The 22862-nt window shown below is 45.0% G+C and overlaps 2 protein-coding genes across 4 annotated transcripts in view; both read right to left on the reverse strand.

Moving 5' to 3' along the window:
* Positions 1–7470: 7470 nt before the first annotated feature.
* Positions 7471–13937, reverse strand: LOC135542113 (uncharacterized). 2 transcript variants are annotated; one of them, XM_064968787.1, is made up of 22 exons: positions 13885–13937; positions 13213–13285; positions 12984–13072; positions 12439–12499; positions 12199–12321; positions 11220–11870; positions 10913–11041; positions 10675–10770; positions 10478–10585; positions 10286–10367; positions 10084–10189; positions 9799–9873; positions 9586–9678; positions 9378–9490; positions 9075–9201; positions 8833–8958; positions 8630–8743; positions 8297–8518; positions 8028–8090; positions 7820–7915; positions 7639–7739; positions 7471–7553 (listed from the first exon to the last, which is right to left on the reverse strand). In XM_064968787.1, exons 2-21 carry the CDS (start codon positions 13280–13282, stop codon positions 7683–7685), a joined length of 2601 nt encoding a protein of 866 aa, XP_064824859.1. In that variant the 5' UTR covers positions 13283–13285; positions 13885–13937; the 3' UTR covers positions 7471–7553; positions 7639–7682. The 2 variants fall into 2 exon arrangements, with proteins under 2 accessions (XP_064824859.1, XP_064824849.1); XM_064968777.1 differs by having other exon boundaries at positions 9799–9876.
* Positions 13938–14414: 477 nt separating this feature from the next.
* Positions 14415–22862, reverse strand: part of LOC135542160 (oxysterol-binding protein 2-like) — a 74581-nt gene continuing 66133 nt past the window's right edge. For both annotated transcript variants that reach the window (XM_064968888.1, XM_064968878.1), the window contains exons 10-14: positions 22043–22146; positions 20919–21014; positions 20476–20660; positions 20078–20298; positions 14415–18915 (exon numbers count right to left, since the gene is read on the reverse strand). In XM_064968888.1, coding sequence (XP_064824960.1) covers positions 18773–18915; positions 20078–20298; positions 20476–20660; positions 20919–21014; positions 22043–22146 — 749 coding nt within the window. In that variant the 3' untranslated portion in view covers positions 14415–18772. The remainder of the gene's footprint in view (positions 18916–20077; positions 20299–20475; positions 20661–20918; positions 21015–22042; positions 22147–22862) is intronic.

Below are 22862 nucleotides of genomic sequence, written 5' to 3' on the forward strand. Positions count from 1 at the left end.
GTACTAAATAGGTGCACCCAATAAACTGTCCTGTGAGTGTACATTGAGCATAATAATTACAATAGCTCTGTTGCAACATAGAAAGAAACTAACACAAGATTACTTTCTTCTTCAAATGGTCTTAATTTCAGCTTGATCCCACTGCCTAAAGAGTCACAGCTCCGGAATAAGCACTATGCAGACATGTCAGTTGGTTCATCAAACATTCACTCAGTCCCCAACCTTTAGCCTAGCAGTAAGACTTAATTCCTCCAAAGGCAGAAGAATGCCAACTTAACCCATTTTGACCTTGAGGCCATTTACCCTGATCATGTAGTGTCATCCTTTTCAGGAGTACCTTGAAATGATTTGAGATTGCTGTCCTCCAGTAATTCATTTTACAAACACACACACGTCATCTGGCAAAGCTCACAATCCCTCACCCTGTACTGTCCTGGAACGGGAACGACTCCAAAACTGAGTGCATTCCTGGGATGGTGTGATCTGATTGCATAAGAATTACAGATAGAATATACCTATTACTCCAGAGAATACGTTCAACTTTTCAAAAATGTCACCCACCACACACATTGTTTCTCCTTCGTGACACATCATAAACCATGCCAACACAACGATACACTGAAGCATGTTTTACACAGTGATGGAAAAAGTACACAGTTATCATACTTGAGTAAAAGTAAACATATACTACCGTTCAAAAGTTTGGGGTCACTTAGAATGATTTATTTTTTTAAAAAAAATACTGTATGTCATGCTCTATAAAGGATTCATAAATGTGTGCAGAACTGTGTGGCATAACAACCCATGGCAAATGTGACATAACCCACTTTGTCAAATGTGACATAAACCACTTTGTCAAATGTGACATAAACCAGTGCTTTTTAAAGAGTGACATAAGCACTGCTTAATAAAGGCTTCACAAAGCTAGATGAGACGATCTATAGATTATAGACCTATAGCCTTGTCATGTTATACTCGTAAAATGTTTCTATGATGGGCGGCCTAACAATGTTTACGACATTGAGCCTTATATAGGTGTTATGAATAACATAATATGTCTGACTTCAAAGTAAGTACAGCCTCTTATGATATAAAGCATTTATGTACAGACATAAATAAAATAAATCTCATCTAAAATGTGGACTCATGTTTGCCAAAAAGCACCTGGAAGAAAGATGATCAAGACTTTTGAAAAAAATGTTCTTTGGACAGATGAGACAAAAGTATAACTTTTTGGATGAGATGGGTCCCATTATATCTGGCGAAAACCAAACACTGCACTCCACGGTAAGAACCTCATACCAACGGTCAAGCATGGTGGTGGTAGTATGATGGTTTGGAAACCTTTTCTGACTCAGGACCTGGACAACTTGCCTTAATAGAATGAACCAAGAATTCTGCTCTATCAGAAAATTATACAGGAGAATGTCAGGCCATCCGTCTGTGAGCTGAAACATTGCTGTGTCGTGCAGCAAAACAGTGATCCACAATCAAGTCTACATGAAAATGGCTAAAAAGCAACAAATGTGATGTTTTGGAAGTCTAGACCTAATTCCAATTGAGATGTTTTGGCATGACTTGAAACGAGCAGTTCATGTTTGAAAAGCCACAAATGTTGCTGAGTTATACTTTTTCACAGCACTGTATGTGTTCTGAGTAACAGAATTAAAATCGTCCATAGGCTGAATTTAGCCTGCGGGTTGCCAGTTGACGATCGCTGAGTGTCAATAAACATGTTACAAACATTCTGCCCTTTTACGAAGGTTCTCTCATGATCCACAGGCCACAGGGAGTGAGGGGTATTTGGATGGGTTGATGGACCAGCAAAGTGTGTCTGTGTCAGAGCCAAGTTTGGGATAACAACCAGGTGTTCCTTTTCTGTTCCCATGAGACCAGGGCTTAGGCCTAATTTCAAATCAGATGAAGCACTAACCCGCGATAGCAGACAGTGTTTTGGCTGTGTCGTAAGTGTAACTGTGTTAGAGCTGTCAAATTGGTGAGTGACTGCTCGTCATTGTCACAAAGCCACACCCATCCCACTCGCGTTAAGTTCAGAACGGGAAAGTATAGACTATATAAAACTAATAATACTCAAATTGAAAATCATTAAACAAAATAATGAGGAAATAAAAAAACGAATTGTTACACTCTAGATAGATGCATTGAAAGGTGTTGTTTTACAGGGTTAGCCGTAGTAGTGCAGAGCTCCTGGAGCAAATCAGGGTTAAGTGCCTTGCCAAGGGCACATCGAAAGACTTTTCACAAATTTCTCATTTACTGGCCCAATACTCTAACCGCTAGGCTACCTGTCGCCCTAAATAATGAGGATCAGTCTAATCGAGGTGTAGATCTCATATTCCAGTTTTCAAACTTGTAAACAAGACTGCAGGGGATTTATCTTCATTCGACTGTGCAGCCAATGGCAAGGTCCACTTTTGGTATAATACAGGGAGCAGCTTGTGGATTTACACGCTCTAATGCAGTTCCACCTCCGACACCGCCAAAACAACCAGGTGTCGGCTAGCGCGGATCTGATAGAATTTAGCCCTTGAATACAACCTGGACTCTCTGTGGTTGATCTTTCAGTGGGAGAGGGTGAATGTGACAAAGACCTGACTGAGTCCAGCAGCGCACAGTATGGCTCAAGCTATATTGTTGTGTGTGACTAAGTAAGTAAGTTGTGCCTGGTGTAATGTGACTACCATGACTGCACTTTATGGCGCATGTGTCATCCTGCAGCATAGCATTTTGAGGAAGGTTGGGGTAAGGTCCAATATTGGCTACACACCCAAGAGGGAAAGAGGTTGGGCCCTCATAGAAATGTTTTAGAGTATGACATGACAAGACTGGAGATGCTTTGTGAAGCCTCAATTTAATATTATTTATAAAGCTTTAAATAAGCACTGGTTTATGTCACATTTGCCATTGGTGGTTATGCCACAGAGTTATGCCACATTTATGAATCCTTTACAGAGCATGACATACGGTTATAGATAATCCATGACCCATTTATGTAGTGTTTATGAAGTCTTTATGAATGCTTTATGTATGCCTTTGTAAGTAGCACTTCATTTAAATCAGGACCCCAAATACTATTATTATGACTAAGTTATTACTATTAGTAGGACAGAGGATGTCATTGCCTGCCCACTCAATTAGCAGATGGAACTCACCGTCTCCTGGTAGGACCCAGCCAGCTCCATTGGGGCCCTGCCTAGAGGGGTCCTGCCCAATTGAGAGGGGCTGCAGGCATGGGCCTGGTTCTCAGCACGGAGCTGTTTGACCCGGCTCTGGAGGTGACGCAGTAGCTTGAAGGAGGCCAGGTCTGAGGACCCGGGGGAGGTAGGGGCTTCCCCAATGTGGAGTGAGGGAGAGGAGACTGATTGCTGAGCTCCAGAGTCAGTGCATTCCTAACAGGAGACAGGGAGATGGGAGAGGAGAGCAAACGGTTGGGGATTAGAGACAGACAAAGGAGAAGAGAAGGAGAAATTCAATCTAGGCCCTAAAGTAGTCTCTATGGTTACCAGATGTCAAATTCTTCTCAGGGCAGAACTGTATTTCAGCCCCTTTCTGATGTCCTGACTTATTTACATTTGTCCCGTATTTCAGACTTCCCATTAATTTGATGAGAATTGCATTCCAAGTTGGAGGGGTGTGGACATGAAGGTAAGGTTCAGTTTATGGTTAGGGTTATTTCTAGGGTTAGGGTTATTTCTAGGGTTAGGGCTATTTCTAGGGTTAGGGCTATTTCTAGGGTTAGGGCTATTTCTAGGGTTAGGGCTATTTCTAGGGTTAGGGCTATTTCTAGGGTTAGGGCTATTTCTAGGGTTAGGGCTATTTCTAGGGTTAGGGCTATTTCTAGGGTTAGGGTTATTTCTAGGGTTAGGGTTATTGATTAATTTGAGTTTGGTCATTTGAATTTGATGAAATTATTTTGATTGTGTAGGTATTATTTTGGAATAAACTGATTGATTAATTTAATAATAATTTAATCCAATTCACAATAATTAATTTACCCAAATCAAAAATAATAATTCCATCAACTCAAAATAATTTATTCCAACTCAAAATAATGTTTATCTAATTTAGGGCTAGATTCAATCAGATTTGCGTTAGCCAACACCCACATAGCTGGCGTTTTGACTGTGTCTGAGGTTGACCTGTGAAATCCACAAGCGGCTCCCGGCGTTATACCAATGGAGGACATTGCCACTGATTCACATTAGTAGGAATCCCATGCAGCCGTGTTTACAAGTTCGAACACTGGAATGTGTGACCTACACCTTGATTAGGCCGATAGAAATCCTCATTAGTTCTTTTAATGATTCTCAATTTGAGCGTCATTATTTCTATATAGCCCACACGCTCGTTCTGAACGCGAGTGGGACTTTAACTGCACATTCTGTTAACACCAGCCTTGACCAGCAACCAGTAAACTAAGCACAAAAAAAACTTGGAGTAGCTTCATGCTCAGGCTCCCGCAGGTTTTATATGGTGATGGTTACCCCAGTAATGCGTCTCATCTCCCCTTCCAGTTTCTCCAGCTTCCTCTGCTTCTCCTCTTGTGCCTTAGGTGCCTTTCTGCAACACAAACATACCCAGATATTATATAGTCTGTAGGAAATACCTTCTCCTGACAGAGCATAACTGATGTGCAACTTTGATGGTTAATGACACTGTATTAACATATTAGTGCTAACAGTGTAAAAACTACTGAACAGAACTGCTCTACAGTGTAAAAACTACTGAACAGAACTGCTCTACAGTGTACAAACTACTGAACAGAACTGCTCTACAGTGTACAAACTACTGAACAGAACTGCTCTACAGTGTACAAACTACTGAACAGAACTGCTCTACAGTGTACAAACTACTACTGAACAAACTACTGAACAGAACTGCTCTACAGTGTACAAACTACTGAACAGAACTGCTCTACAGTGTACAAACTACTGAACAGAACTGCTCTACAGTGTAAAAACTACTGAACAGAACTGCTCTACAGTGTACAAACAAACAGATACTCTACAGTGTAACTAGAACAGTGCTCTACAGTGTACAAACTACTGAACAGAAGTGCTCTACAGTGTACAAACTACTGAACAGAACTGCTCTACAGTGTACAAACTACTGAACAGAACTGCTCTACAGTGTACAAACTACTGAACAGAACTGCTCTACAGTGTACAAACTACTGAACAGAACTGCTGTACATATCTCAACCCCCCTGAGATGATGATGATTATGATGATTTGTAAGAAGAATGGGACTACTAGTTAGTGAGTTAGACTCTAGGCTTAGTCTCTAGACATGCTGTCTCAAAATGGTAAAGTCAGTTACCTCCCCTTTAACAACTTTGCCTTGCACCTGTTGGTTGGCAAAAGTGAAAACACTGAACACAACAGAACACTTCCCAAAGTCAGTTAATGATACAACCTTTTCAAAGCCTGCACATCTTCATCAGAAGAAAATAATGATGAAGGCCAAAAGTGAGTTTAAAACTCTACTCTGTGTAAATAGTGTGGGATTGTACGCTACACACCTCTCCAGTTCGGCTGTCAACTCCTCCTCAAACTTGCGTGCCAGGCGCGCAGTGGTCTGCTCCTTCCACTGTCCCATGCTCCTCTGCACCCGGCGCAGTTCCTGGTCTTTGGCCTGCAGCTGCCTGCGCAGGGACGCAGCCAAACCTCCTGTCTCGTCTCCTTCCTCCCGCACCTGGGCCTTCTGCAGATCGCTCAGCTCCTCAATGTGCTCCTGCAGTGTTAATATATGACTGTACACTGTGTGTGTGTGTGTGTGTGTGTGTGTGTGTGTGTGTGTGTGTGTGTGTGTGTGTGTGTGTGTGTGTGTGTGTGTGTGTGTGTGTGTGTGTGTGTGTGTGTGTGTGTGTGTGTGTGTGTGTGTCACACAAAGACAGTGAGATCCATACCTGAATGAGTGTCTCCTTCAGTGAGTCCAGAGCCTGCTGTCTCTCCGTCTCCATCTGTTCCCTCTGAATACGGAACTCCCGCTCCTAAAGCACACAAATGTGATTCTTAACTGCATGTGTAACGCAACAGAAGTGTAAACATGTTTGTATGTGCTGTATCTGTGTGCATTTGTGTGTATTTTAGTGAGTGTGTCCTGAACACACTTTGTCCCGGCTCAGCTGCTGAGTGCTGCGTCTCTGTAAGTCAAGCTCCTGCTGTAGTTGACTGATTGACTGCTGCAACTGCTCTCTGAGGACCTGCAGGGTTTGGACTGCCTGGGCCACCGTAGGACTGCAGCACAGCACCAATATAGAGCACCAACACCAAAATATTAGAATACACAGTATTATATCCAAATGCATATGCTGATAATGAAATGTGTGCTTCTGTATGTGTATGAGAGAGAATATGAGTGTTTGTGTCTGTGTGAGATTACCTGTGTGGGAGCTGAAGGGAGCTCCCTACGGCCCCACTGTGTTCCAGCAGGTGCTGAAGATGCTGACACTCTGCCCCCATCTCCTGGGCCCAGTGTCTGTGCTGCTGCTCCAGCCTGGCTGTGGCCTGCTTGTGGATGTGCTCCCTCTCCCCCAGCAGCACCTGCAGTCTACCAGCCTCCTCCTCTGCTTGTTGGACAACCTGCTCCAGCCTCAACGATTCCCTCTCGCCCTCCTACGACCACAGCCCAGTCAGTTCACCATGTCAACCATACACTGGAAACCAGGGGTGCAACTTTCACTGGGGATGGGGGGGACATGTCCCCCACATTCTGATATTGCATTTTTGGCAACGGTGTGCTTTAGGACCATGCAAACGCCTCCGAGTGGTCTGGTAGGCTTATCTATGTTTATCTGACCGGATAAAACAAATACAAATAATAATAATAAGAATTATGTTCCCCCCACTTCTAAAACCAAAGTTGCGCCACTGCTGGAAACTATACACTGTATGTAGTCGTCTTCAGATGCTAGTTTATAAGGTGGTCGCCTGTCATCACCTGTTCCATGTTCCTGCGCAGTCTCTGTAGCTCAACCTGGTGCTTCTCTCTCAGGGACCTACGCATTGCAGCGAGAGCAGACGCCTGCTCACTCTGCTGCACAAGGCCCTCGCTTTCCAGCTCCTGCACTTTCTGTGAGGGGAGGGAGAGAGGAATGACATCTCTATTTCACACATGTTCAAGTATGAATTGGAAATGTGTAGTTTTGCATATCTCAACTCCCCCTGAGACACCATCGGAGAGGGGTCATGGCCAGGGTCTGCCACTATCAACAGTGAACCTGGAGCAATTAGGGTTACGTGCCTTTTTCACCTTGTTGGCTCGGGTATTCGAACTACAACTTGTCGATTACTGGCCCATCACTCTAACTGCTAGGCTACCTCCCGCCCTATCTTGGTTCTGCTTACTGTCCTCAGTTCTAGCACTTTGCTTTGAAGAGCCAAGGCATTCCTCTTCTCTCTCTCAGTCTCTCCCCTCATTCTCTCCAGAGCCTCCCGGCCTTGCTCCTCCAGTATCCCACACTGCAACTGTAGAGCCGCTTCTTTCTCTGCCGCCCATTTCTTCCTCTCACGCTCTATAGTGCCGTGCATCTAAGGTAGAGAACAGGTACTGTTATCACATTTGTTTTACATTACATCTGACAGAAAAGGAGACAGAGGAAGTAGGAGTATATACCATCTCCTGAGCTTCCGCACACAGCTCCTCCTCTCGCCTCCTCATCACCTCTTCTGCTCCTTAAGAGCCTCCGTCAGCTTCCACCACTCCTTCTCCTTCATCTGCAAAGGAAACTGTGAAACTGACCCAGAAACAGTATGGTGTGATTCTTTCAGAGGACAGGACAGCCTGAGATACAGACCTGGATGCAGCTCTGTATGGACTCAATGTGCTGTGTGTGAGACAGGGCCTGTTCTCTGAGAGAAATTGTTTTCTCTTCTTCAGCTTGAATATGAGCCTGGACACACAGCAGCAAGAACAACATAAATGTTTGAATCTGATAGAACACATAAAGTAAATATGGGGATCTTTGCTAATGTTAAATAAACCCAGTTGACGGAGCCTCTCACCTGCTGGATGTGTTTCTCATGAGACAAAGCCAACTCTTTCTTCAGCTGCTCCAGCTCCCGCTGCTAAAGGAGACAAACCAAACCACCCCTTACATACTGCACACATACACATTTAATTACATATGCTTTCACGCTATCATGCATACTGTGAGTTACCCACATTTATAATGGGTGAGAGCTGTTATAAGATGGAATTCGGACATTCACACGCACAGTCAAGCTGACTCATCCATCGACACTGTGTACTAAGGACTACCCAGCCCACACACCGTCTGCGTGAGTGCCTGCTCCTGGGTCTCTCTCAGGGAGATGCTGTGCAGCTTCCTCAGGCTGCGGAGCTCCCCCTGGAGCCCATCTCTCTCTGCCTGCAAGGCACTCCTCTCCTCCTGGAACCCCAGCAGCTGCAGCTCCTTCTGGGCTACTATCCTCTCCACCCTGCTCTCACTCTCCCCCAGCTCTTTCTGTAGCTCACACACCTGCACCTCCACTGCCTGCGAGACAGAGGATGGGAGAGAGCGGTGGACTGTGAGATCTTAATACAGATAGAGGGTGGTGTGGTGATGATAAAGGGTAATAATAAGGTAGACAGGTGTAGATGGTACCTCCTCCTCCTCCTGTTTCAGTCTGTGTTTCTCCTCCAGACATGCACACCTATCCCTCAGTAACTTCTCCTCCTCTGTTACACGCTGGAGCTCCTCGTGAGCTTCGTCCAACTTCTGACACACATGCAGAGAGACTAATTCAAACGCATTCAAAGCAGTGACTATCACTGTAATATGTTCAGAGCACCAGTCTGATGCTGTACCTCTTGCATAGAGTCCAGTTTGAGTCTAGAGCACCGCTGTTCGGAAAACAGTTCTGTCTTGGCACTGTTCAGCTGTCTGTCCAACTCCTCTCTCTCAAGGACAGACATACTGACACTGGTCACTCTCTGAGACAGTGGGGGAGGAGGTAGGGGAGAGAGGGCATGAAATTGTATTAATTAAATCATTTGAATGTAATAGAGGGAGGGGGGGTGTCAAGCGGGCTAGAAAAAGCATGTGTTACCCTGTCCATGCAGGTCCCATCCGTTAAGGCAGTTCTGTGTTTACATAGAGCAGCCAGCTCCTCCTTCAGATCCCTGACCTCCTGCAAACAGGAGTCCCTCTGCCTCTGCAGCCGGCGCAGCTGAGAACTACAATACACTCAATACATCACTGTGAGTACAGCCTAATCAGCAATGGACATTATAGAGGTGAGTATAGAATAGGAATTGTAGACAGTACAAGCTGTTCCTAATAGTATTGTTTTGGCAAAATGTATTCTGTTTAAAGAGATACAGTGCAGTAACAGGGTTGATTATGTGGATACCTGGTGCTGTCTGCTTCTGCCTTGCTGTCTCTCAGGCTGGCCTCCAGACTCCTCCCCTCCCTTTCCATCTGCTCTGCCCCCGCACGCAGCTGCTCCCACTCCTGCATGGCATGCTGGGACACAGAACACAGCACATCTCAGTGTTAGCCGTTGTCATGGATTCACAGGACAAGAAACTAGTCACAATATGGAAGGTATTGTCTTGTACTTTTCTTTTCTGAAGAAGGTCAGTGAGGCACAGTTCAGTCTCACACAGCTGAGCTCTCTTCATCCTCAGCCTCTTCTCCTCCTTCTCACAGTCCTAAAAGACAAACAAAGATAACTACACACAGACAACAAGACACAAAACTCACATATCCTTAGCATAATACTTGAATTCAGGAAACATCAGGAGAGGTGAGTAGAGTGAGTAGAATCTCACCTGTCTGAGGGTAGCCAACTCCTCCTCCATCTGTAGCCAGTCTGACCTCACCTCCTCCAGACGACCCCCAGGCCTCTGCTGAGTGGAGTCAGGGGTTTGAGAGACGAAGTATCAGGAGGCCTGTTTTTACACATCTCAGCTGGAGAATAACTGCTCACATGGAGTGAACAAGTGTTAACAAGCATATCAATCAACAGATGGCTTTCCCCAAAACCAAGAGTCAATGGACATAAAGCCTCACTGTCTACCACAGGAGTAATCGTTGGTTATTGTGCCAGCTCTCACCGTACACACATGTCCCCCTGTGTCCTTGTCAGGCCTACGTCTCCTCCTCCAGCGGACACAGCCCTCGTCTGTATCCTCATCATCATCATCCACAGAGAGCCCACACCTGATGACAGATAGTGAAGGATATGAAACAAAGAACGGCTAGTCAGATTGTATTGCAGATTGTATTGCAGAATTTTGTTGATTCAGTGAAGGCTACCTGTGAGTGTCTCTTCTGCTTTTGTGTGCTTTACGAAGAGGTAGACTGTCACTGGTCACATTTCCATTGCTAGCTATCAGTGCTTCACAAGCACAGGACAAACAAACAAAGAAATATACTTTCACATTGGGTTATAGTGTAATTAGTGGCATAATATCATTCAATAATCACGCCTAGTCCTGAACGTTTTACCTGGAGTAAACTTGAGATTCCTTGGCTCCAGAGTGGGTGTGTCATAGTCACTCTGGTCAGTGTCGAGACCATCCACGCGGCTGACAGACCGAATGGCTGACAGGTATCCTATGGTGACGTAAGACAGATCTTAATAATGTGAACGACTTCATTTTCCTTCTGAATGGTGGTCATAGCCCCTAGCTCCTGCCTTTCACCTGGCCTGCTGTGGACGTGTTGCCAGACCTTCTCTGTGCGTACTGAGTCCAGGTCACTGTCTATGGTCACTGTGTCAAAATTCCACACAGGCACTCCTGGGGGAGACACGAAAAGGCTGCAGTTACTGTTAGAGACAGCTGACTTTTTTTGCTTCAAATATCCTTAACATGAAGCCATTTTAATTCATAGGGTAGAGTGTATGAGCTAAAAGAGTAGATGTTCTGTGTGGTAGAGTACCTGCCAGGTGTCTGGTGGTGGTTCTAGCAGCATGGTTCCTGTTCTCCTTGGTTCCCTCAGGGTCCAGACTGGAACAGGCCTCAATGAGAACCCCTGTACGAACATTGCTAGTGCTGGGAGGACCAGGCACTGACACAGGAACCAGTGGAAACAGACAGAAGCATCAGTATTATAATGCAGGAACATAATAAGTGAGAGGCCTTATAGTATAAGACTAACTTCTATGAGTACTGTCCCCTTTCCCCTCTGATGACTACCGCCAAACTCTGACACTAGACCCACCGCAGGAGGATGTCAGCCCTCTCACCTGTGGCAGGCTGGGGTAACCCAAAGGACTGTGAACATGTCTCTACTGACAGCTGTCTATCATCCCCTGGTGGAGTCACTAGAGAGTGAAGACAGCATTCACTCCTGCTAAGACCACTAAGCCTCTGTGGTGCTCTTGTGTGGCTCTCACTGGCCCCTAGGTTTCCACTCCAGTTAGTTCTCCTCTCTCCATGCCTGTGATGAGTCTGGCTCTCCTTGCCTTGCTTGTCCATGTGATGGGGAAGCTCTGTATAACCCATGCCTCTATCCACAACCTCTCCCCCAGTAGCAGTGAGACCACCTGCTTGTTTTGATGCTGTCCTTTCAGCCTCTTCCTCTCCAAAGGACTGTCCCAGGTTGCTACTCCAGTCTCTGGCCAGTCTCTGTTTGGTCCTGTCTGGCAGCCTCACCACCATCTCCTCCCTGAAGCGCATGGCAAAGTCCTCTGTGCAGACACTTTCTGGAGGGGAGCACAGCTCTCCTGCTAACCCTCCTCCTCCACAGGCATAAGTCCCCAACAGCCTCTCCAGCCTCCAGTGACACTGCTCCTTCCGGGACTCTACACCCTCCTCTTCTTCTGTCATCACTTCAACTATCCTCTGCTCCTCTTCCTCCTGATTAGCAGGGTCCACCCGTTCTCCTGAGCTCTTCTCTGGGGAGAGAGCAGAGGGGAGATGGGTGAGAGACATCCAGGCTAAACCAAGGCCCAGGTCAGTGAAGGGGAGAGAGGCTGGGTCATGTGATGTGGGTAAGGTGAGGGTCAGGGTAGAAGACTCTCTGTAAAGGACAGTGAGTTCTAATATCCAGTAGTCCTTTTTCTGAAGGTTCTCTCCTTAATGGTAATGCTATTGGTTGCTCAGTTCTGGCAAATGATTCTTGATCATTCCAGAATCCTCATACTCTAAAAGGGATCAAGTTACAATGGCTGTAAAGACTGGATTGGGACAAGTTGAAGAGGACACTGCATGTAACATTCTCACCTGAAGATAGGTCCCTGGTCTCAGAGCGTACCACGTCAAGACAAGAGATGGGGGTGTCGTTAGTGGGGATGGTACTTCCCAGTCCTGTATCCCTGCTCACAGACTGGCTACTGCTAAGATGAGCTATAATAAACAGAGCATGAGAGCAATAGAGATATTAAAATACTAGAGAGTTACTATTAGACAAAAAGTATCACTCAAGATGTGATGTAGTAAATTAAACTAAATACAACAACATACCTGTATTGAGGCAATCATGTTTTCTGGAGATACCTTCAATCCCATTGCTATGGCTCTGCACCTGTGAACATGGAGCTACTCATAATGGTACAACTTTTAATGGTCCAATGCAGATGTTTTTATCTCAATATCAAATAATTTATGGGTAACTATTCAGTACCCTACTAAAAGTTTTACAAAAATGTCTTCTTAGCAGAGCAATTTCTCAAGCAAGAATTTTGCTAGGACTGTCTAGGAGTGGTCTGAGTGGGGAGGGGAAAACTGAAAACTAGCTGTTGGGCTAAGAGGTTTGGAACTCTCTTCCTCATTGTGTCTATTTTAATTTATCCAAAACTGGCTGAAATTTCAGGCAGTCTTTTCAAACAGCTTTTCAAAGGCATTGTCATAATTCTTCACAATTTCACAGTACTATTCCAACCTCATAGTGTGGAAACACAGGAAAATCACATTTTTGACTGCACTCTGCCTTTAAGACAAACTAAACAAAAATACAAGTACGAGTCTGGAACCCTGTGAAACTCTAAGGATGGCTGCAGCACACTGACCTGCAGGCGGCTCAGCTGGGCATCGATGGCATCTAGGAGGAGGTCACAGTGATCCTGTGGCAGAGGGACATTGCTGTCTTCATCCAGGTCTGAGTGAGCAGAGGGTATATAGGGAACAGGAAATGGTTTAGTCCAGAGAGAAGAGAAGGAATGAGAATGAGTAGGAACAAAGACAGGTAGAGGAATTCAGTCTGAAGTCTCTATAGTCCCAGATAGGACATTATCTGACCAGTGTAAAGAAGCTCATCTGTGTCTTCTGCAGTGTCTCTTTCTGCCCCTTCAAAACTGCCATCGGCCATTTCCTGTAAGACACACTCGGAAATACAGACACAACATTCTCGAATACCTAATAGCAAAGTGATGTCGGTGGTGGTGAGTGGGGGTTGTCCTTGGTCATGGGTTGCTCTGGAAACCCAGAGCCTTAGACTGGGGGCCTTGGGCTGCTGAGCTTCCTTTCACAAAGAAGCCAATACATTCTGGTGGCACTATGGCCAGCTCACATGCAAACCTACACTTTGTAGTTTACAGTGATTGTGGAATTCCTTCCACTAACGGAGTAGGAAAGCTGTCCTGTAGGCTTACAATTTGGAAACAGCATTACAAATTCCAATGTTTCAAGAATGTTTAAAAAAACACATCTGATAAAGCATCCAGCTCTGAGTTGATTTGATGGTGGTTCCATTAGAATTCATGCACTCTAATGAAAAGTCCATGCATATGTGCATTTGGTTGAACAGTGTGCATAGTGCGCAAATAAGACTATAATGTGACATATACATTTCTCGATAGCTTTACATTCCACATTTACACTACACAGCCAGATAGCCCATATTTTTAAAACATAAGCAGCGTAAATTGTTCCTTCTCATTGTTTAAATTTAACCATAAATTCAACACTTACTTTCTGAATGGTATGAAACTAAGTTCGTAGACTCCTTTCCAGCTTGACTTGATTGACAGGAGCATTGCTTGGGTTTCCAAGCAACCTTCAAACAGTGCCCCCCCTTTCCCCCCCCCCCCCCCCCCTGTCTAAGCCAAGCCGTTCAAACCGTTTAATAACTGTTCAAACTGAGCGACCAGGCGAGCGCACATTACAGCAAGCTTCCCTCTCTGGTGATAACAGCGGGAGTCAGAGCGCCACTGCTCTGCAAAGGCTTCATTGGAGTGTTTTGAACTACATTCTTTCATTCCTCGGCTATCAGAACTGTAATTTGAACAGCTAGCTGCACGTACGTTTATTACGGCTAAGTAACCTAAGGGCTCAATTCAATCTTTAATGCGGAAGTTTACAGATTCCGCGATAAATATCCGATTGAGCCGATATGTGCAGTGTTGACCATGGATGCGGTCTCCGCTAAAGCGTTATCACCTTAAAATTTCAATCACTCTGTAATGCTAAACTACATAAAGCTAACATTGAACAGACGCACATCCAGTTAACAGAAACACTTTTATTATCTCATGTTTGTCATTGTGTCTTTCTTTTGAAGACAATGTTACATGTGTATAAATTAAGGGAGAAAAAAAACACAATTATAAAAACACCAACCCAGGTTGCAGTTACACCTGAACAGAGATGCATATGTGTGAGATAGTGTGTGTGGAATATGAGCGTGTGTGAGTGAGGTTGAAGTGAGTATGGTAAGGCCAGACCCCGCTCAACTCCGTCCTTCCACCCACTCCTTCAGTACCAGGTCCTAGGTAGTGATACAGGTCACACAGGCTCTTACTGTATTAGAACGAGTCCAAACAGCACAGAGTCCACTGTGCAGCAGGGTTTAATTCAGACCAGGTATGACCAGGTCTTCATTACTATAGTCCTGCCTCAGAGCAGCACAAAACAAAAGACATGTATATATGTGATACACACACTTCTTATAGTGCATATACGAATACAGTATGTAAATGAAAGACAATGGCACCCATTTTGAGAAAAAAGAACAAGAAAAACAAAGCATAGATATTAAAGCTAAATCAAACCATATTGGATTAAGTGTTGTTGGGTAAATCAAACCATACTGGATTAAGTGTTGTTGGGTAAATCAAACCATACTGGATTAAGTGTTGTTTTGTAAATCAAACCATACTGGATTAAGTGTTGTTGGGTAAATCAAACCATACTGGATTAAGTGTTGTTGGGTAAATCAAACCATACTGGATTAAGTATTGTTGGGTAAATCAAACCATACTGGATTAAGTGTTGTTGGTTAAATCAAACAATACTGGATTAAGTGTTGTTGGGTAAATCAAACCATACTGGATTAAGTGTTGTTGGGTAAATCAAACCATACTGGATTAAGTGTTGTTGGGTAAATCAAACCATACTGGATTAAGTGTTGTTGGGTAAATCAAACCATACTGGATTAAGTGTTGTTGGGTAAATCAAACCATACTGGATTAAGTGTTGTTGGGGAAATCAAACCATACTGGATTAAGTGTTGTTGGTTAAATCAAACAATACTGGATTAAGTGTTGTTGGGTAAATCAAACCATACTGGATTAAGTGTTGTTGGGTAAATCAAACCATACTGGATTTTGGCTCCTGAGTGGCGCAGTGGTTTAAGGCACTGCATCTCAGTGCAAGAGGCGTCACTACAGACACCCTGGTTTGATTCCAGGCTGTGATTGGGAGTCCCATAGGGCGGTGCACAGTTGGCCCAGTGTCGTCTGGGTTTGGCCAGTGTAGGCCGTCATGGTAAATAAGAATTTGTTCTTAACTGTCTTGCCTAGTTAAATAAAGGTTCAAATTAGAAAATAAAAATATTGAAAAAGTGTGGGTAAAATGAAAAAGATGATGTCATTAGGAAGGCAGGTAAAGAGTCTTTTAAGGCTACAGTACACTGCACAGATGCTTTGGTTGTTCAGTTTTTCCTTTCTGCACAGAGCAGAGATGAACATCTTCTTTACCCCAACAAGTGTCATGAATGAATAAATCATCTAAACATCACCACTATTGCTACTAATCAGTCTCTTACACAGGCCCTGGCTGGGGCGCCTAGCAACCCACACACACCCATCTTTGAGGTCACGTCATTTGGATATTCAAAATAAATGATTCAAATGTATGATGTGTTTATCATCATTCAAAATATAATATATGTATATTCATATATAAAACTCATTCTATTTCAAACCCAATATAGTCAACTAAATCTAGAAGGAGTTGATGATTGAGAAAAAAGTTATACTTGCCCTGCACATCATACTCTTTCTTCCCCACATTTCAATACTGTTTCTCGCCCAGTAATACTGTACATGACGTTGTAGTATTGTCTATACAATGACACATTTACAATATATAAAACCCCTTACTGTGATTGGGTCCAGAATAGTGAGAATTCATTCCAATGTGGGGAACCATGTCATCCTGCTGTACCCACTTGATTTCTTCCACTAATAATGGACTGTTCTTGCCAATGTGGTCAGTACTTATAGATGTGTGAGTGTGTTATGTGTTATGGTTATGTGACTAATGTATACATGCCTGTGTGTCTGCTGAAAGGTTATGGGTACAAAGTAGATAAACTGGAACCAAACATAAAAAGTGCAGAAAATGGAGGCTGTTGTTCACGGGGTTAAAGAGAGTAAGTGCCTGGTCAGAATGTGCTTGTAACAACCTAATTCTCTGCCCCGTTGAGACTTTATATTATAGGCTTCCGGTGGAGGAGGATTACTCTGAGTTCAAAAGAAAAGCAGTTGGGAGCATGAAAGTGATTGGGGGATAATTATTATCTCACAGTTTAAACTTTCACATTTTCCTGGTTCACATTACATTCAGCAGTTGCTTGATGAGTATTTTCTAGTTTTTATGCACCCCCAGCAACCCCTCTAGCCCTCCAGACAGATATGTTGGGCTGAGGATGGTATTCTGTGTGTCTTCCACTTCCTTCCAGAGCACATACCAGATCTCTGTAACAACTGACCTCAGAAACCGTATGGGGCACATCAGGGGCACTGTCAGATGTGGTTGCTTGTTTGTGAACTGCAAATCTAAACCAAGTAAACAATATGCCAATATCAACAACTTTGTATAAAAATAATTTTCAGTGTGAGAGTAAGTCTCTATTAATACAAAAGATTAAATCTGCAACCAAACCGTGGGCGGTAGTTAGAATCAACTTCTAACTGGCTGGATCAATTTAAATTAAAAAAGGACAGTAACAGTACATCTTCATTAAAACTTCAGATTTCAACTATAAACTTGACTTATTGTTCTGATTATTATTAGAACTGTTTTATAATCATATTATTATCTTGTTATCACAAAATATTCACACAAAAGGCCAGACAGTAGGTACAATACTTCCAGCCCAAATACTACATTCCTAACAGTAATTACAAAATATACTAACACTTTGTCAAGAATCCTGTCACCTAAGATATGTAGTGCACAAATCAGTTCTTAAAGGCAAAAGACTGACAGTGCCTTCACCAGCTGATCCCAGATCAGCCTGTCCACAGCTCTTCAACACTTGGAGTTAGGACTAGGTTTATGCTCAGGTGAACCTGGGTCAGTGCCTGGGAGCCAGTGTCTCCACTAGCAGCTGAACAGTGGTATGCTATGGGAGGCCTGAGGAGCATGCTGTCTGTCTGTGGTAAGATGCCAATATGCTGTCAGTAGCCACCATGGGCCTCCTTCAGTGCTATAGCCAGTTCTGTAGGAATACAATTACAGGTCCAGAGCAGGCTCTGATCTGTCATATAGGCTGTAGACCTATACACTGGGGTGTAGAATTTACACTCTGCCTAGATATTCATGTGTGAGATGATGGATCTGTTTTTGGGACAAGTAATTGGTGTGCAGGTTCTAGCTACAATGCCATTTATATCCTTTAAATGTCTCACTGCACAATAGAAGTGTATGTGTTTCTATGGTTAAGCACCAAAGGACTGGGTGAGTGTACAGTGCCCAGGCTGGAGTCTCCTCAACATCAACACAGATACGCATTAAGCTGTGGAAACCCACAAAGAAAAGTGCTTATTTACCTCAATAGACAAAGCTTCAATTACCAGTGGAGTGGAAGTGGGACTGTGTTTGGGAGGTATCACAATATACCCAGTTTGTGTTTGGAAAAGTACTCTGGTTGTCAAACCACGTTGGTTACGGTCTGAGCTCTATATGGTTATACGCAGGTCTAAACCTGGTTCCTCCTGCAATGGAGAAAAGAACAGAGGGAACTTAAGTTCTTTACCAGGCAGACGGAGATAGATGACAAACTAATTCAAGCGTTGGAGTCTGTGCCTACCTGCACTTTCCGATACCAGTTACAAATTAAAATAAATGTCCATCCTTTTAAAGTATACCGTCTTTCTATAAACTTCTGTGGCCTTCTTTTTGTTTGTCGGTCTGTCTGTTAGAGAGGATAGACTTCATCCCATCCCAGTCTACAGTGGAGGAGAGGAGAACTGATGGGTTGCTATTCAATCATTAAAACCCAGAAAAAAACGATGTGCTGAGCAGAGGATTAGTGCATTGTGGGTACCGTGTGCGGAGCACCTGATTATTTTGGACATCTCTATTGGGTCCATTTTCTATGGTATTCAATCTCTCCTCTCTTTCACACCCCCATACAGCTCAGTGCTATGTTGTCAGGGAGGACCTATAGAAGGCCCCTTCTCTCCTCTGTGAAACAGATGAAGTGTGTGTGTCCGTGGGGAGGTAAACTGTATTGTGAGTGTGTGAGACGTACACAGTTGCACACAGAGGTCAACACCCAGACCCAGCGGTAGAGCAGTCTCCTGGGCCTGGGTGAGTCCAGTGAGGGGGGTAGGATGTGTCTGGTCGAGGCTTAGAAGATTTCAGTGCACATATTCCAGTCCTGACTGTCCTTAGCCTCCCAGTATCCCCCCTTGTACACAAAGTTTGTCTCTCCAGTGATGGCGTTCGTTCTCTTGTGGAACCACTGTGGCTGGAAGCCCTCGTACTCCCGACCTGGGGGAAGAGACACAAGCGTCACTTATACAGTGGGCTACTGTCAGGTCACTCCCACACATTACACACACCTCTATGTCTGTTTCTCTGGCTCAGAAACAGTACAGCCGTATGAGGGCCAAGTCAAGTCTGAATGAAAGAGGTGCATGGCAGCAGGAAAAAGATTGAGCAGCTTTTTCCTGGGTCATAGTCTGGAAGAGTGGGTACTAGGGAGTCAGTCAGCATGCAGACCTCATAAAGGATCCCTTCCAGTTACAGGTTGTCTTTATTGCAGTGCTGCTGCACAGACCTAGATGATCCAGACACGTTAAACATCTGGAGAAGTGTTTAAGGTCTCTGGGCCACATTAATATAATATAGTAAAGACAACCTAAAGACAACCTGGAACACTGCCATTGGCAGGCCACAGAGGGGAGGGTCAACACAAAAAAAAGATGGGGGTGTGGGGGAGAGGGTGATGCACAATGGGGGGGGACACACAAGGCAACCCCCACTCACCAGAGTCCTCATAATCACACTCTGACCACCAACAGAGGGAGGAAAAGAGAGATGCGTCATGGGTACATCAAAATACAGCCAAGCCTAGGTCCCACAGCTACACAGAGCACTGGACATTAACAATGTGACCAGGATGACAAGTGTCTGCTCTGCTGTTTCCTCTCTGTACACCCCCCAGTAGCCTCCATTATCTCTTCACTTTCAATTCTCATCTGTCTCACTCCAGGTAATACTGCTTTTGTCATAGCATTTACATCAAGGTCAGGGGACGGGAGGAATGATTCAAAGTTATTGGACTTGTTAAAGGCATTTCCCTTTCTACCCTGCTCCTTTCTCTCTATCAGTTGTTCTCTCTGTCAACTCTCCACTGCCTCTTTATCTCTCTCCACCCTGCCCTCCCTCTCTCCACCCTGCCCTCCCTCCCTCTCTCTCTCCACCCTGCCCTTCCTCCCTCTCTCTCTCCACCCTGCCCTCCCTCCCTCTCTCCACCCTGCCCTCCCTCTCTCTCTCCACCCTGCCCTCCCTCTCTCTCTCCACCCTGCCCTCCCTCTCTCTCTCCACCCTGCCCTCCCTCTCTCTCTCCACCCTGCCCTCCCTCCCTCTCTCCACCCTGCCCTCCCTCCCTCTCTCCACCCTGCCCTCCCTCCCTCTCTCACTGTCTTACCGTCATCAAGTGCATCTGTGGCCTCTGCCTCTCTCCTCCTCCTCACAGCTCTCTGTTTCTCCTCTAGTCTCTGTTTCTCAGAGTTGGCCTCGTCCCATCTCCCCGCCTCCATCAGCCTCTGGTCCGGTCTCAGCCGGCTGTCCGTCAGCCCCACCCCATCCTCCGGCTCATTCAACGCCAGCGCCAGCGCCGAGAAGAAGTACATGTTCTCAGCATTTTCCCTAACAGAGAGAGAGAGAGAAAAGAGAGGAGGTGGGTGGGAGATAGAGGAGAGCGGTTAGGTTGATCTGTGCTCTATTACGTAGTAATCCTTGTTGTGTTGTTGGATTAGATGGTGATCTGTGTTATCTGCTGTAGTGTTTTACTGCGTGAGGCTGGGCAGGCTGGGCAGTGCTTACGGGAGAGGGTATTTCTTCCACAGTAGTTTGGGGGACAGGGTCTGGTAGACTGTCTTCTGTTTGCCCTCGGAGCCACTGCCCCCTTTGCTGCTCTGGACGATCTTGGAGCTCTCGATCTTATCGTCCCACGTGCCAGACAGGATGTAGTGGGCCTGCCCTCCACCGTCTGACACCACCCCTGTCACCTGGACAACACGCACACACACACACACACACACAGAGAAAATGTATCATTCCGTTTGTAGAAATTAATACAATATCCCTCACTATAGTTAATTATTAACAACTATTTTGAAATAGTCCATTCAAAATGATATATTCACTTGCATTATCCAGCAGGGGGCAGCACACAACAGTGTGACAGCCGAGCCTATGAGCTCATCATGCCACGGTCAGGTTTCAGCCAGTGCTGATTAGAGGGTTGTGATGGTGGTGACATGTACCTTGCGTGGGACTTCCCTGGAGAAATAGCTGTAGGGGGAGAACTTGAGCTGGCATGTCTCCTTGGTCCTGTGGTTGACAATCTCAATGTCCCCTGACTGCCCCGCGAGAGAGAGAGAGAGAGAGAGAGAGAGAGAGAGAGAGAGAGAGAGAGAGAGAGAGAGAGAGAGAGAGAGAGAGAGAGAGAGAGAGAGAGAGAGAGAGAGAGAGAGAGAGAGAGAGAGAGAGAGAGAGAGAGAGAGAGAGAGAGAGAGAGAGAGAGAGAGAGAGAGAGAGAGAGAGAGAGAGAGAGAGAGAGAGAGAGAGAGAGAGAGAGAGAGAGAGAGAGAGAGAGAGAGAGAGAGAGAGAGAGAGAGAGAGAGAGAGAGAGAGAGAGAGAGAGAGAGAGAGAGAGAGTAGAATGGGATGGAAGAGAGAAGAGGCGGGTGGAATAGGAGGGAGAATCTCTGGTTAGCATCAATTAAAATCAGAAACAACAGATGAGTCATCAGAACATTCCACAGCTGTATCAGAACAGTATCTTTACATTCATCCCCCTCAGTGATGTAATGAGATTCTACTAGGAAGCTCTATATAAATGACACTATGGTGTGCTTTAGGGACTGCTGAGAGGGTGTTTGTGAGTGTGCCAAAAATCATATGCTCGCTTGAGTTTATTCCCTGACCCCTGTCCTCCTCCTCCTCCCATTCCAGTGATGGGCTGGTACATAGTACCAAGTAGTACTACAGATAGATGATGTGACAGACCAACAGACAGACAGTTACAGACTGTAATTGAGGCATCACAGAGAGAGGGGAGGGTGTTACTAGAAATGAAAGGCAGAGAAACCATCAGAGACCACAAATAGGCTTATTCGTGTGATGTTCTGTTCGTTTCTGTTGCCATTGACCTCTGTCTCCACACAACACTCACTCCACCAGCCTGGATTACATTACAAACAGCTACAGGATGAAAAAAGGAAACATTAGATGATAGATGATACACATGGAGGGCTGACATACAGGTTACAGGGATATTGACTGAATCAGACAATGAGGACACAAGAGGAGAGTAGGAGAGAGACATGGACAGGTAAGAACATGGGAGGAGGAGGGAGAAGAGCCATGATGTAGTTAGTAGACAGACCTGGTCAATCCACAGCTTGCCCACGATGATGTTGTGCACGGTGGAGGTTACCTTCCTCCAAACATAATGGTTCCCACTGGAGTGGAACTGCAGGTGAATGGCACCTGGGGAGAGAGGGGAAAGGCCAAAAAAGGAGAGAACATTGAGATATAAATCCAGAGATGGAGTGGAGGGGATGAAATGCAGTCAGAGAAAGAGTGACAACACCGTAACAAGGCAACATGCATTGTGGTTGATTTTCAGGTTCTTATTTTGAGTCATTTATAAACAAGGTCAGTCCAACCTGCAGAGACCTGGCCTGATATCACAGGGGTGGCTGAGAGAAAGAGGCAGAGACTCAGTTTGTACTTAAATCTCACTTGGATTACAATAAACAAACAAGAGGATAATCTGTATAGTTCAAATGGACAACACGGCTTCATGTTATAGGATATGTATCAATCACATCTATGGGATCTATTCATCTCTCATGTATCCGGGCCTTAGAGACCCATGGGCACAGCCAGAGTTTATGCATCTGTCACAGAGGTCGTTAGATTCATTTTCACACTGGACTCCATCTATGGTTTAGTGAGTGACTGGGAGGACAGAGGTGATGCTGAGGTTGCCTGGGTTTCAGAGGCCTGACCTACAGAGAGATCCCGGTGTTCCCACCTATAAACATATATACAGTGTCCTCTGTAATTATCGGGACAGTGAAGCATCTTTTCTTCTTTAGGCTCTATACTCCAAAAGTTGTGGATTTGAAATCATACAAGGACTATGAGGTTAGTACGGACTGGCAACTCTCATTTTTGTGTATTTCCATCCATATCGGGTG

Source organism: Oncorhynchus masou, chromosome 1 (assembly GCF_036934945.1).
Source record: "Oncorhynchus masou masou isolate Uvic2021 chromosome 1, UVic_Omas_1.1, whole genome shotgun sequence".
Taxonomy (NCBI): Eukaryota; Metazoa; Chordata; class Actinopteri; order Salmoniformes; family Salmonidae; genus Oncorhynchus; species Oncorhynchus masou.

Bases quoted from the DNA above. Each gene is read 5' to 3' on its own strand.
- LOC135542113 (XM_064968777.1), bottom strand. From the start codon at position 13,282: ATGGCCGATGGCAGTTTTGAAGGGGCAGAAAGAGACACTGCAGAAGAC. The intron at 11,042-11,219 runs GTGAGAGGGCTG...TTCCTGTGTCAG, and splicing joins GTTACCCCAGCCTGCCACAG to TGCCTGGTCCTCCCAGCACT. The intron at 10,586-10,674 runs GTGAAAGGCAGG...ACGTCACCATAG, and splicing joins ACACGTCCACAGCAGGCCAG to GATACCTGTCAGCCATTCGG.